Raw genomic sequence first — 15,608 nt, 5'->3', positions numbered from 1 at the left:
CCCCTCCCCTCCCGAGCCCCGCCGCCCTCGGCCGTCAGGCCCGAGATGGAGGCGCGAGGGAGGGTTGCAAGGACGGGCCCAGCCAGCCTTTATCAAGATGGCTGGCCGCTGGTTCGGAATCGGGCCCAGCGGGGGGGGTGAGGGGTGGGAGGAGCTTGCCACAAAACAATTGCCTAGGGTCCAGCCTGGCTGGCAACAGACGCCCAGGCTTCGAGGCCTACCTGCAAAAACGGGGAAAGGTAGGAAAATTAATGAGATTAGATAAAAGATTTAGAAAGTAATTAACTTTTTAAAAAAATAATATGGCCCAGAAATTCAGTATAGCCACGTTTGGGGCGCTACAGCTGGGCGGCCGCTAAAGTTTGCGCCCGGCGCAACTTCGCGCCACCTTCGCCGATATTCAGTGGCATCGCCCCAAGAGTTTGCTGCTGCGCTAAAGCAGGCGATGCACGACTATCATTAGGCGCTAAGCCGGCGATCCGGGGCGCTAACACCGAGGACGGGCGCAGCGCAGGTGCGGCGAGTTGCTCAATGAAGGCAGGCACGCTGGCGCCGGTCGGCTCTTAAAGGGGAAGGGTCGACTTGTTTGGCTGCCATGCCCTGCACACTGCAGCCCTGAAGCAAGGCCTGACCATTGCTGGTTCATCAGTTCTACGCCCTCAACCATGGGGAAGCCCGCTATTCTTCCAAAGCCGATTGCACACTCTTGCTGCTTATCCAGGGTCATGGGGAAGGAGATGTACTGACGTCTCCTTCTGAAAAGGGCATTGTTCACCTGGCGGATGCAGCCATGTACCGCGAACTGGGAGATGTTGGCAATGTCCCCAGTAGCGGATTGGAAGGAGCCAGTGGCATCGAAGTTGAGAGCCACCGTCACCTTCACTGCCACTGACAGAGATGTCCTGCTCCTCAGCTGTGGCTGCAGATCTCTGCGAAGCAGGTGGCAGATCTCAGTGACCACCTCCCTTCTGAATCGCATCCTCCGAACACACTGCTCCTCAGACATGTTCAGATATGAGAACTGCTGGCAGTATACCCTGGGTGGGTAAGGCCTCCTGTGCCGACGCCTGTTGGCCAATCTCCGTCTGGCCATGACTGGCACTCTCTCACGGCGTCTGTCTCTGATCCCTTTGAATGCAATGCAGAAAGCCAACGTTTCCACCCATTGCAGCCCCCATTATATGTGGCGACTCAAGGCTATGGCACTGAAAGTGAAATCCAAGTGCAAAGTTCTGGCCTGAAGCCACAAGTACCTGTGCAAGCGCTGAGTCAAAGCAGAAAGCTCTCTGCCTTTGTCTCTCTCCAAATATCCGTCTCTCACACAGAGGGATTGGCACAAAATGGCTGCCACTTATACTGCAGGAGGAGTCCCCTTTAAATAGCGCCCCCCGCACCCCACAGCGACTGGGAACCGTTCCCCTCTACCAGTCGCTGGGGGCGCCAGGCGCAAAGAAGGGCGGCGCCACTGAATTTCCGGTTCGGGGCGCACAAAGGGCGTTGCACGATGAAATGACGTCAGGATCTGCACGCGCAGCTGAGCGCGCGCAAAGGCTTTGCGCCGCCGCTAAATCTTTACTGAAGTTGGGGAGAGGCGCAGATCGCGCTGCGCCCGGCCGCTAGCCGCCTAGCGCCCCACATCGCCTCCTCATAAGGCGCTAGCGGCTGGCGCAAACAACTGAATTTCTAGGCCTATGTGTTTTAAAAGCAACTTTTTTTTTAAAGACGCAGAAAGCGGGAAAAAGAAATGAAAAGTTTGGAATCAAGATGGCGGCGACTCACCTCGGTTCAGAACGATAAGGCCCGCCCACACACGCACCAATTGGTCGACCGTTAGGTCACCGAAGCGTAGGATTGGTCAATCGTCCCGTCACCCGACTCTAGGAGGGTCCGCCCGCACGCGCCAGGAACCCGCCCCCGCCACGCAGCGATTGGTCGACCGTCGGGTCACTCGACCGTACGATTGGTCGACCTCGACGTCACTCGATGCTAATGAGCGGAATGTTGAACGTTTTTTGGATACCGCGGGCGCAATTTTTGTCTCGCCAAAACGTAAATATGCTTATGACGGTTCTGGAATCGTAAGCTTTCTTTCGATGTAACACATGTGTAGGTACGCTCTATAACTTTCGAGTTTATACAATACAGACAGACAGAATGACAGACAGACAGATGTATCCTTTTATATATATAGATAGATAGATAGAGGTAGACTAGCTGGGGGGGCCCGGCATTGCCAGGGCTTTTTTGGGCCGCGCGGTTTATGGCTGGGTGCTGCCGCTCCCGCGCTCTGTGTCAGTCTTTCCCTCCGTGCCCCTCTCTCTGTCCCTCCCCCTCTCTCTCCGTGCCCCTCTCTCTGTCCCCCCATCTCTCTCCCTGCCCCTGTCTGTCCCCTCTCTCACTCTCCCTCCCTCCCCCTCTTTTGGCACCCGGGGAAGGGCTTTGAAAATTGACCCCGGCCGCGTGGCCATGCGGGGCCTAGCGCTTCAGGCCCGGCCGGGCTCTGGGGCCGAGACGGACCCCAGCTGAGCTGCCGGTGCGGCCGGGAGCCGCGCTGCGGGTCGCGAGGTTTACGGCCGGCCGCTGATGCTCCCCTGCCCGCTCTGTGTCTCGGGCCGAGCGGTTGTGAGGCCCAGGCCGAGTGACTGCAACTCACCTCCCGCTCCCGGAGCCGCAATGTGCGGGTTTGTTTGGCTGGTGCTGTCGCTGTGGGGATGAAAAAAATGGCAGCGAAGTTTCGGGAGGCTGCAGGATTAGGTCCCGCCTGTGACGCACCGATTGGTCAACCATCAGGTCAGTGAACTGTAGGATTGGTCCACCATCACGTCACTCAATGCTAATGAGCGGTAGGATTGGTCAACCGCTAATGAGCGGATTTTTGAACGTTTTTTGTCTACTGTCCGAACAATTTTTGTCTGACCAAAAAGTAAATACGCCTATTAGACTCCCCTGATCATAATCTTTCTTTTGATATAACATACGTGTAGGTACGCTCTATAACTTTTGAGTGTATAGCAGACAGACAAACAGATAGACAGACAAACCAACCGCTTTATATATATATTTATTTATTTATGTATAATTTAAATGTTTTAATTAGAAACTGTAGGTGTTGCTTCTTACTGCTGTTGGTAGACTTGCACTGTCACTGTACTCTGACCTTCAGAAGACCGTCACTGCCTTTGTGGTGCCTTTACAGCAGTGTCAAATTTTTGTCTCATAACAACAACAACTTGCATTTATATAGCGCTTTTAACGTAGTAAAACATCCCAAGGCGTTTCACATGAGCGTTATCAAACAAAATTTGACACCGAGCCACAGAAGGAGATATTAGAGCAGATGAGAGGTAGGTCTTAAGGAGGGTCTTAAAGGAGAAAAGAGAGGCGGAGAGGTTTAGGGAGGGAATTCCAGAGCTTGGGGCCTAGCCAGCTGAAGATCGCAGAGATCTCGGAATAATTGGAGGAGGTTACAGAGATAGTTGGGACAGGATTGGTGTGAGTTAGGTTATAGGCAGCAAAGTTTTTGTACGGTGGAAGGCTGGCCAGGAGAGCATTGGAATAGTCGAGTCTAGAGGTAACAAATGCATGGATGAGGGTTTCAGCAGCAGATGAGCTGAGGCAGGGGCAAAGTCGGGCGATGTTACAGAGGTGGAAATAGGTGGTCACATACGACACCAAGGTTGCGAACGGTCTGGTTCAGCCTCACACAGTGGCCAGGGAGAGGGATGGAGTCAGTAGCAAGGGAACAGAGTTTGTGGTGGGGACCGAAAACAATGGCTTCCCAATATTTAGTTGGAGTAAATTTCTGCTCATCCAGTACTGGATGTCAGACAAGCAGTGTGAAAAATCAGAGACAGTGGAGGGGTCAAGAGAGGTGATGGTGAGGTAGAGCTGGGTGAAGCGCCTTGGGACGTTTTTACTACATTAAAGTTGCTATATAAAGGCAAGTTGTTGTTGTTGTGTTAAGTAGGGAATCATTTTCAGAAGATTACTGTGTACTTTGGGATACAATATACGATACATGACAAACCTGCCTGTCCTTTACTACCATAAATGATTTACAAAGGTGCATCAAAATGGTTTTAATTTTATTTTGAAAAGTTCTCGCATGAATCGGCTCCCTCAGTAATACTTAAGAATATAATTTATTTACAAACTGCAGATTCTCATTTGAAGGAAAAGCAGTCTCTTGTGGAAGAGATAGTGCAGCTAAAGAAGATGAAGGAGCTCGTGGACAGGGAGCTCTCACACAAAGAAATGGAGTTACTGCAGAGCAAACAGGAACTGGAACGACAGGTCACTAACCTAAAGAACAATGAGCGTAAAGTTATCACTATAAAGGAACAGGTAAGTTCAGCATGTCCATCAGATGTCCGTGTTTAGTAAGTTTAAGTCACTGATAGTTCAAATTAAGGAGTGAGGCATTTGAGTGGAACTGAAATCTCCTTTAAATCACCAATTTCCAGCAGGAGCTGCTTAAATATGCAAATCTGGCTTCTACACCGATTGTAGGATCCCGATTGCAATTTTGAGGTGCACATGGGCATTAAGGCCGCTCAAAAAATGGGCCAGGAAATGTTTTACTTTTATTTTTGTGGAGCCAGGAGGTGCACTTCTGCTCCCACAAGAAAACTCTGGCCCCCTGCTGGATCGTTTGAGTGCACTCCCAGGATCAGCCCCCCTCCTTCCACCCAGGCATGACCTGCCAACCGGTTCAACTTCAGAATCAGCCGATCGCCCGTCCTCCCACAACCAGCAAGTGGGGTGCCCACAGCACGCATTTAAATAAGGCTAAATGGTTCACACCATCCAGCACTGGGTTTGGGCGGGCAGCGTGGCGGAAGTCCAAAATCACCCCCATAAGTCAGGAAACAGTAATAGCGCATTTAATGCTTTAAGGCAGGACCTTAAAGGCAGTAACCAGCTGATGGCGAAAGAGGGTGCAAGACAGCCAAAAGGGGATGGAGAAGCAGCTGATAAGCAGGAAAACTGTGACACAAAAGGAGCCAAGAACATTTTGGGTCCCATTCTCTTGCTACCCCTTTCTCGCAAGGCTGCTAGATTCCAGTAACCCCCCCCGACCCACCCACCCCCTCCCCCAGTACTACTAGCAATCCACTGACACTGCCAGCCTCTGGGGATAGAAAGAGATATTTTGAGTAGGAGGAGGCTTGTGTGGAGTATAAACACTGGCATAGACTAGTTGGACCGAATGGCCTGTGTCGGTGTTGTAGTTTCTATGTAATTCTATGTAACCCTAGGACATCCCTCTCTAATGCTTCCAGATCCCAACACTTCTATTCCAGTAATCTCAGATCCTAGCAACACATCCAATGCACTCAGAACCCCTCTCTAAAGTGCTCCTGGACCCTAAAACTTTCCTCAAAGAGTGCTTGACCCTGCAACCTCTTCCCAATATTGGCAGACCCTGGTTCCCCATCCCACACTCCCAGATCCCAAGGCCACTCCCAAAGCTAATAAATCAGTGTCCCTCATCATGCTAGATGGCACAACTTGGCATACTGGTTTTATAAAGGCTGCATCTCACTGTAAACAACACCATAGGATAAGTTAAAACAAAAATTTCCAAATTTCAATAAAATGCTGCTAAAAACAAATGTTGAAGACCTTATGATTTAGTGTGGAAATTGAAACCATGCTAATTAGAGTTGACTTTATTTGTTTAAATCTGTTGTTTCCAGATTGCACAGAGGTCAGAGCAGGAGAAGGTGATTGAGACACAGCTTGGAGAAAAGCGACTGGAGCTTTTAAAAGTGCAGTCAGCCCTCCATGAAATGGAGGAAAAATACTATTCCAACACGGCCACCATGCAGGATAAAATCACACGTGATTTCAGGTACTATCTTTGGGGGTAAAGTGATCAAACTTCAAGTTGGCCAATCAGAGATAAAGAATTTCAAAATAATGCTTTATTTTATTGCCGAGCTATCCACTGATGCCCACAAACCATTGTACCACTAATCCACACTTAGCCGCCATCTTAAGAATTTCTTTTTTAAAAGGCCATTTGGCACAATTGGGGTAATTTTCCACATTTACACTCCATGCATAGAGTAGCTTGCATTTGGAGTATGTGCAGGGCCTCATTTATGGCACGCATGTAGCCATCAAGACCCATAATAACAACTCCACGCGATTTAGGCTTTCATCCATCAATGTGCAGGTGGTGCCAGACCATAAGAAAAAAATAATGCAAGTCAACACACAAAAGCCCAGTAGCAGCCCAAACTTACTCCTCCTCACTTGTGCTGTGTGCTTCACCAGCTGCTCTCTCCTGACCTTGTTTTTCTGATTCGCTTGAGGTAGCTGTAGCTGAGCTGGTGACTGTGTGGTCACGATGGCTTGACAGGTGCTCATGTGATGTCCCAACTTCCTGTACATTCCTGGTGGCAGGTGCATCATCTTGGGAAGCCCCGACACAAAGAGAAAGGAAACCTGTGTTCTGGAAACCTATACGTTAGCAAAATACTGCGGATACTGCAATTCCGAAATAACAACAGAAAATGCTGGAAAAACTCAGCAGGCCAGGCAACATCCGTGGAGAGAGAAACAGAGTTAACGTTTCAGGTCGAAGACCCTTCGTCAGGACTGAGAAAAAAGCAGGAAATAAAACAGATTGGCCCTGAAATTAGATCGGGGGCTTGCCGCGCGTGCAAGCCCCCGATCTGCACTAACCCTGCGCGCCGACATCTGAAGCCCGGGCCTGCTTGCATTTCCTTTCACAGGCCCGGTTCAGCTGTCGGCGCGCTGTGCTAACCTGATCCAGCGGCGTAGTTAGTGCGATGTGCCGGCTGGGATCAGGTGAGCACTGTGTAGCCAATCAGGGGAGGGGAAACTCATTCATGAGTTTGACAGTAAGAGCTGTCTTAATAATAATTAAGTAATTTTTTTTTTTGAAAAAAATAATTTTTTAATAAAAAGGGTCTAAAACTAAACTTACCTTATTGTAGATTCTTTAAAATAATAAACCTGTGGAAAAAAAAATCTAAATTGCACTAAAACACTACTTACCTGTAAAAATAAATACTTACGTGTGCTTTTTACAAGCGTAAAGACCGGAGGCCTTTACACATGCGCAAATCCCCCAAAACAGAGGAAATCCAAGACGCACGCGCTGCCCCCTACAGCGCACGCGCTAGCCTCTTCACCTCTTGGGTTAGAGGAGAGGAAATGCCGGTTTTCAGCGCATGCGCTGTGCATGCTGAAAACCGGCATTTCCTCCGGCCAGACGCGTGAGTACCCCGTCCGTACTCACGCGTTTGGGGAGGAATTACTGCCCCATTAAAAAGCAAGTTTGGGGGCTGCGAAATGGGGGAGGGGATGGAAGAACAAAAGGGAAGGTCTGAGAGTGGTGAAGAGACATTAAGAGATATTCAAGGCGAGACGAGATGGTAATAGGACAGGTAAAGATACAAAGGATGGCTCTAGATGAAGTGTGAAATATGCTGGCAGAGTGGAAGACAGCTGCCATGTGGGAGAGAAAAAAAAAAGGAAAAGGCACAAACCAAAAGTGTGGATAAAAAATATATAAAAATATGATAGGGGCCGAGTTTATGATCTGAAATTGTTGAACTCGATATTGAGTCCGGAAGGCTGTAAAGTGCCTAATCGGAAGATGGGGTGCTGTTCCTCAAGCTTACGCTGAGCTTTCCTGGAACAATGCAGGAGGCCGAGGACGGTGAGGTCCGAGTGGGAATGGAGCAGTTAATTGAAATGACAGGCGACTGGAAGCTCAGGGTCCCCCTTACGGACTGAATGGAGGTGTTCCACAAAGCGGTCACCCAATCTGCGTTTGGTCTCCCCAATGTAGAGGAGACCACATCATGAGCAGCGAATACAGTATACTAGATTGCAAGAAGTACAAGTAAATCGCTGTTTCACCTGGAAGGGGTGTTTGGGGCCCTGGACAGTGGGAAGGGGGTAGGTATAAGGGCAGGTGTTGCATCTCCTGTGCTTGCACGGGAAGGTGCTGGACGAAGGGGAAGGGGTGCTTGGGGTGATGGAGGAGTGGAATAGGGTGTCTGGGAGTGAGCGGTCTCTTCGGATTGCTGAAAGGGGAGGGGAAGATGCGTCTGTTGGTGGGATCATGTTGAAGGTTGCAGAAATGGCGGAGGATGATCCATTGAATGTGGAGGCTGGTGGGGTGAAAGGTGAGGACAAGGGGAACCCTATCGTGGTTCCGGGAGGGAGGGGCAGGGGTGAGGGCAGAAGTGTGGGAGATAGAATGGACACAGTCGAGGGTCGTGTCAACCACGGTAGAGGGGAATCCTTGGTTGAGGAAAAAGGTAGACATGTCGGGAGCATTGGTGTGGAAGGTGGCATCGTCGGGGCAGATGCGGCGGAGTCGGAGAAACTGGGAGAATGGAATAGAGTCCTTACAGGAGACGGGGTGGGAGGAAGTGTAGTCCAGGTAGCTGTGGGAGTCAGTGGGCTTGTAGTGAATGTTGGTCAATAACCTATCCCCAGAGATGGAGACGGAGAAGTCAAGGAAGGGAAGGGAAGAATCGGAGATGGATCATGTGAAGGTGAGGGAAGGGTGGAAATTGGAGGCAAAGTGAATGAAATTGTCTAGTTCAGGGCGAGAACAGGAAACGGCACCGTTATTGACCAACAGGTTATTGATCAACATTCACTACAAGCCCACTGACTCCCACAACTACCTCGACTACACTTCCTCCCACCCCACCTCCTGTAAGGACTCTATTCCATTCTCTCAGTTTCTCCGTCTCCGCCGCATCTGTTCCGACGATGCCATCTTCCACACCAGTGCTTCCGACATGTCTTCCTTTTTCCTCAACCAAGGATTCCCCTCTACCATGGTTGACACGGCCCTCGACCGTGTCCGTTCTATCTCCCACACTTCTGCCCTCACCCCGTCCCTCCCTCCTGGAACCACGATAGGGGTCCCCTTGTCCTCACCTTTCACCCCACCAGCCTCCACATTCAACGGATCATCCTCCGCCATTTCCGCCACCTCCAACATGATCCCACCACCAAACGCATCTTCCCCTCCCCTCCCCTTTCAGCATTTCATAGGGACCGCTCCCTCCCAGACAGCTTGGCCACTCCTCTTTCACCCCCAGCACCTCTTCCCCTTCGCCCGGCACCTTCCCGTGCAAGTGCAGGAGATGCAACACCTGCCCTTATACCTCCCCCCTTCCCACCGTCCAGGGCCTCAAACACCCCTTCCAGATGAAACTGCGATTTACTTGTACTTCTCGCAATCTAGTATACTGTATTCGCTGCTCACAATGTGGTCTCCTCTGCATTGGGGAGACCAAACGCAGATTGGGTGACCGCTTTGTGGAACACCTCCGTTCAGTCCGTGAGGGTCACCCCGAGCTTCCGGTCACCTGTCATTTCAATTAACCGCTCCATTCCCACTCAGACCTCACCGTCTGTGGCCTCTTGCATTGTTCCACGGAAGCTCAGCGTAAACTCGAGGAACAGCACCTCATCTTCCGATTAGGCACTTTACAGCCTTCCGGACTTAAGATCGAGTTCAACAATTTCAGATCATAACCTCGGCCCCTATCATATTTTTATATTTTTTTATCCACACTTTTGGTTTGTGCCTTTTCCTTTTTTTTTCTCTCCCACATGGCAGCTGTCTTTCATTCTGCCAGCGCATTTCACACTTCATCTAGAGCCATCCTTTGTTTCTTTACCATCTCGTCTCACCTTGAATATCTCTTAATGTCTCTTCACCCCCCACAGACCTTCCCTTTTGTTCTTTCATCCCCTCCCCCATTTCCCAGCCCCCAAACTTGCTTTTTAATCTGTTTCATTTCCTGCTTTTTTCTTAGTTCTGATGAATGGTCTTCGACCTGAAACGTTTCTCTCTCCACGGATGTTGCCTGGCCTGCTGAGTTTTTCCAGCGTTTTCTGTTGTTATTTCTGGAAACCTATGTTCTCAGTAGATTTTCATTTTCACTATTTGGGCAGTGAAACCTAGTAATCTAGAATGAAATAAGGCAGGTTCTATAAAGGGTGTGTGATTACCACCCAGATGGTGAAGATGAAAACCTATCACCATATCAAGGGCAATACATTGAGTCTCCCCCATGCTGCGGCTACTCGGTAGATGTACCTGTATATGTTAATAAATAAATGGGTGAGTTTGAGGAGCAAACAAGAAGAAATTTAAAATAACACTTGTCTTATTGGACTGGAAAGAAGCCTGTCAGCTCTCCCTGACCCATAACTTCGATGGCCTGCATCCACATGATTCTCCTTCCACGTGGCAAGTCATACATCCAATGTGTTTCCCTCTGTATGGCTGAGAGTAACTTTCTTCTTTAAATGGAGAAAAAACATATGCTTTCACAGTGGTTAAGTTTCTGAGGGGTTCTACTGATTGTCAGTAGTAACTTTGGGAAAGATCCGCAGAAACTCTGGAAAAAGACGGACAATTGGGATAACCCCCGTGGAAAATCGCCCCTAATTGTCTTTTGATCCCATTATTCTATGCTCTTCAATGGCATTCTTTGATCATTTACTCCACAGCTCTATTGCCCTTTGGGTGAAAAAGTTTGGCCTGTTTTTCCTTCTTATTCCATCCTTGCTAAATTTTAGCTAACGTCCCTTGGTATTTGCACCTTCTGCCATGTAAACCATTTGGCTGGATCAATTTTGTCAAATCATTTTATAATCTTGTAAACTTCAATTAGGTCACTTCTAAGTCTCCTCTTAATACAAGAAGAAAACTTAATTTCTTTAAATTTCCACATAACTTCATGTTTGGAAAGTGCATAGCACATGCACATGCATGGGGTGATAGAAATTGAATTAGTACACTGTGTTTCTTTTATCTGATTAGGAAAAGCTGGACTGAGAAATGAATTTGTTCAGTTGTTTACCAGCCAATCTCCTCATGTCTGCTTTTCCCTTGTGAGTAGCTAAGCCACAAAGTTCAATTCAATTCAACATACCCCGTAAGTAGTCATTGCCTTCAGGATAGGAGAATTGCTGAGGGGAAAATAGACTATGACCCATGCTAGAGCATATATGTGTGTGCGTGCTGGGTAAGGACAGGATTGGGCTTGACTGTGATGCCCTACATGGTAAAACAGCCTGGAAATGTGCCCAGCATGACTCAAACCCTTCAGCAGAAAGGAGGAAAATCTGAAAAATAATTTAAAAAGCGAAGAAATGGCCAGGATCTTCACTGTCTGGAGTGGGGATCTCCTCTAATAAGAATAAAATTACCCGCTATACACAGGTACATCTAGATAGTTGTACTTTATACTACTTTGGACTTTTTTTTAACAACTGATGGTAATGATGGAAGATGAGCCATAAAATGCTGAAGAGGAAAAAACTAAGCAAATGTGTAATGGAGGTGCTGGAGGGCCTGCAATGTAAAATGGATATTGGACATAAGTGAAGATTTCATGTCAATACCTAGATCAAAATGGTTAAATTGGTGTGTGTTAAAGTAAACATGAAGAAAACTGTTTGAAATGAACTAAAAAAGTAGGAAAGAGGAAATTATATTAATCATGCTTGTGCGGTTAAGATACATACGAACTAAAATTCCCTGTATGTAACATACTCATTCACACCTGCCCAGAAGGGCATAATTTGGCATGCCAACTTTAAAAGTAAAGTATTTGTGATGTCCTTTATAGTTATAGGATTTTAAAAGCTTTAAATTACAGTCTTTAATATTTGAAGGAGCATACACTAAAGTCATCAGCCAGGTAGGAAATACTAACCGCTGTATGATGAGAAAAAGGCACTTGAGCAAATGCAATAACCTTCCTGCCAGGAAGTTAATAAATTACAACAGGCTGATGTGTAACATTTTCCTGTTCGTAATTAGATTCTATTCAGGTGAAAAATATTACTGTGATAAAGTTCAAATTTATTATTACACAAAGATTTTCTTTAGGCATTTACAGTGGCTCTGGATTAAATTATGCATTATTCCTTGTAGAGACATCTACTTATAAAAACAGAAAATGCTGGAAATACTCAGCAGGTCAGGCAGCATCTGTGGAGAGAGAAACAGAGTTAACGTTTCAGGTCGATGACCTTTCGTCAGAACATCTACTTGTTTGGTGCATGCAAATTGGAATGTCGCAATCTATCAATCAAAAGTTCCACAGGAAAAAAATAATGAATTATTTACAGTAAACGTAGCTAACATAATACCACATGCAAGGTTTAACATTTTAATATCTTTGAGGGATGAATGTTTATTTTCACCAAGGTACAAGGTACAGTTATGTAGAACAGTACATTTTTCCTTGTTGCTCTCAGTGTCTATACAGAACACTGCCAGGTTAGGTATAGCATATGTTATGTCTTTGATGTGCTTAACCTACCAGCATGAGTGAGATGCACTGAATACCATGCCTGTTAAGTTGTACTAGTCAAATAATGTATTGTGCACCATATAAGGAAGTTATGCTAAACCTTTAAAAATCACTGGTTCGGCCTCAACTGAAGTATTGTGCCCAATTCTAAGCACTACACTTTAGGAAGGATGTCAAGGCCGTGGAGAGGGTCCAAAGGAGATTTACTAGAATGATACCAGGGGTGAGGGACTTCAGTTATGTGGAAGTTCATGTCAATTCACTGATTCTGTGTTGATTGCATCTGCGATGACTGCAACAGCGCACCCTGTAGAGGAGCAGGGAATCATAAAATGGTTACAGTTCAGAAGGAGGCCATTCGGCCCGTCAAGTCCGTGTCGGCTCTCAGCAAGAGCACTTCAGTTAGTCCCACTCCCCCACCCTTTCTGCGTAGCCCTGCACATTTTTTTCCTTCAGGTAATTTTCCAATTCCCTTTCGAAAGCCACGATTGAATCTGCTTCCACCATCCTTTCAGGCAGTGCATTCCAGATCATAACCAGTCGCTGCGTAAAAAAGTTTTTCCTCATGTCGCCTTTGGTTCTTCTGCCAATCATCTTAAATCTGTGTCCTCTGGTTCTCGACCCTTCCACCAATGGGAACAGTTTCTCTCTATCTACTTTGTCTAGATCCCTCATCCCTGGAACCATTCTTGTAAATCTTTTTTGCACCCTCTCTAAGGCCTTCACATCCTTCCTAAAGTGTAGTGCCCAGAATTGGACACAATACTCCAGTTGAGGCTGAACCAGTGTTTTATAAAGGTCCATCTTAACTTCCTTGCTTTTGTACTCTATGGGCTGGATTTTGCCAGCCCCGAAGAGGTGGGTTTGAAGGCGGGTCAGGTGGGAAAGTTGCAAAAAATGGCGGCGGGTTCCGATCCCGCCTTCAACCTGCCTCTGCGCAACTTTGCCAAATGTGGGCTTGCAGACTCTGTTTCGGTCCCGCCTCCAAGCGGCGGGATAGGCCCTTAAGGCACTTAACTGCCACTTAAGTACCTCTATAATCCCATTTTGAGAGGCCTTTCAAAGTTTACCACATTTCCAGCATGCTGCACGTCTCTCCTGGAACACGCCAGCTAATCCTGTCGGGTTCACAAGTGATTGGCTTCCTAACAGCTGCAGCTCCACCATAAAAATTGAGTTTTCAACAATGATCATTTGCAGGTGGCAGAACTTTCTTTTCTCAGGTCTTGGAGAACTTTTTGCAGGTCTACTGATTTTGGAAGTGTTGAAGCTGAGATCCATCTCCACTGTGACCTCCTGGGGAAAACCCTCTCCCCACCTTGACTGAGCGCTTCCTCAACTGAGGTATATACCAGCAGCATGGGAACCATTTATTTCCTTTCCTCCTGGACCTCAGATTCGGATGAAGACCAGCCATGGCAGCAGCAGAGCCCAGAGCAACAGCAGCACCAACAACAGGAGCACCAACCTGCTGCTCACCCACCTGAAGCTGCACAGGCCTCAAGGCACCAGCGCAGGGAAGCACGTCGCTGCAGGAGCTACCCCCAAAACAGGGTTTACATACAGAGGACGAGCTACCTCAACATGACTGAGCAGCAGTGCCAAATGAGGCTGAGACTTTCGCGAGAGGTAGTGGGTGACATCTGCGCAATGCTGCACCAAGGCCTGGAGCCCAGAGGAGCGGGTGGACACCCCTTACCAGCGGCCGTAAAAGTCACCCCCGCACTCAACTTTTTTGCTTCAGGTTCATTCCAGGGATCAACAGCAGACATCAGCGGCATCTCCCAGTTGGCCGCACACACTTGCATCATGCAGGTCACCGATGCCCTCTTTGCAAAGGTGCACAATTACATCAACTTCTCCAAGGGTCAAACAGGTATAACCGCGCGTGTGGTTGGATTTGCTAATATGGCAGGCTTGCCAAGGGTGCAGGGCATCGTAGACTGCACACATATGGCCCTTCAGGCATCCCATCACAATCCAGCTCTTTTTGTCAACCGCAAGAGCTTCCACTCCCTCAACGTACAGCTGGTGTGTAACCACAAGAATGAAATTTTGCATGTTTGCGCCAAGTACCCTGGCAGTTGCCATGGTTTGTTCATCCTGCGGCAGTCTAGTGTGTCTCCGCTCTTCAGTCCGCCAAACCAACTTTGCGGATGGCTACTTGGAGACAAGGGCTATCCCCTGAAGACGTGGCTAATGACACCAGTCAGGAGGTCATCCAACGAAGCTGAGGAGCGCTACAACTCTAGCCACATTTCCACCAGATCCATTATCGAGCAATTCATCGGCTTGCTGAAGATGTGATTCAGATGCCTTGATTAATCAGGTGGAGCCCTGCAGTACTCAGCAGCCAGTGTCTCCAGAATTATCGTAGTCTGCTGTGCACTTCACAACATGGCACAGCATCGTGGCTTGCAGCTGGCTGAGGTACAAGTGGCTCAGTGCATAGCCTCCTCAGATGAGGATGAGGATGAGGAGAGCGGAGAAGGAAGACCTTGCGGAGGCACATCAACCAGCGGCAGCAGCACGCGAGAACATTGCTGCCCGGGATGCAAGGGATGCACTCATCTTGGCCAGATTTGCTTAGGCTGCCCAATCAAACACATTTGGCTTGCACTTTCTTACCCCACCATCGACAATGGACAAGAACCTGCGGCTTCCTATCATTCTGACCACCATACTGACAAATCCAAGTTGCTCTGAGCCCTCAATGTGGAAGTCCCATTTGCAAAATGACACAGCCCACAACTTCAACAGTTTGCCTTCACTTCATTTTTATAACATTCAGTAAAGGATGGCATTTCACAATTAAACACAACAGAACACCCAAGTGACTACCTTTGTGACTACTTGTGCTTTATCTTCCTCTTACGCGTGCTCCTATGTGGTGCTTCCCCTGTGGATTCAGCAGATGTGAAGGCTCCTTGCTCACTTTCATGCTGCTCCTGCCTCAACACCTTTGGTGGGTGTCCTCTGGGGTTGCGAGCCTGTGAGGACTCGCCAACAGTCTGCTGCTCCTGCAGCTGTGCAGGGGCTGAGACGCCCATCTCAGTTGGATGAGGACTCTGGTGGGGCTCTGACCGAGGGCTCCGCAGTGACATGGGAGTGTGAGCGCTTGGAGAGGAGCCCTCACTTCCTAGTTGTCTGCCACCAACATCCCTCTCTTGGGGTAGCCCCACCTCAGTGCTTGCAAGTGGCTTGACAGCACCTTGCTGCACTTCAGGGTGGCTATGAGGACCCGTTTCTGCACTGGCAGTCCTACTCCAG

At 48.3% G+C, this 15,608-nt stretch overlaps 1 protein-coding gene across 3 annotated transcripts in view; it reads left to right on the top strand.

Annotated features, from left to right (window-relative positions):
• LOC147112699 (uncharacterized) overlaps positions 1–15,608 on the top strand; it is a 139,614-nt gene that overhangs the window by 72,621 nt on the left and 51,385 nt on the right. For all 3 annotated transcript variants that reach the window (XM_085997213.1, XM_085997212.1, XM_085997214.1), the window contains 2 exons: positions 4,160–4,344; positions 5,700–5,854. In XM_085997213.1, coding sequence (XP_085853339.1) covers positions 4,160–4,344; positions 5,700–5,854 — 340 coding nt within the window. The remainder of the gene's footprint in view (positions 1–4,159; positions 4,345–5,699; positions 5,855–15,608) is intronic.

This window comes from Somniosus microcephalus, chromosome 9, assembly GCF_052327205.1.
Source record: "Somniosus microcephalus isolate GS21.2 chromosome 9, FLI_Smic_1.0, whole genome shotgun sequence".
Taxonomy (NCBI): Eukaryota; Metazoa; Chordata; class Chondrichthyes; order Squaliformes; family Somniosidae; genus Somniosus; species Somniosus microcephalus.
This window is presented reverse-complemented; position numbering and strand designations above follow the sequence as displayed.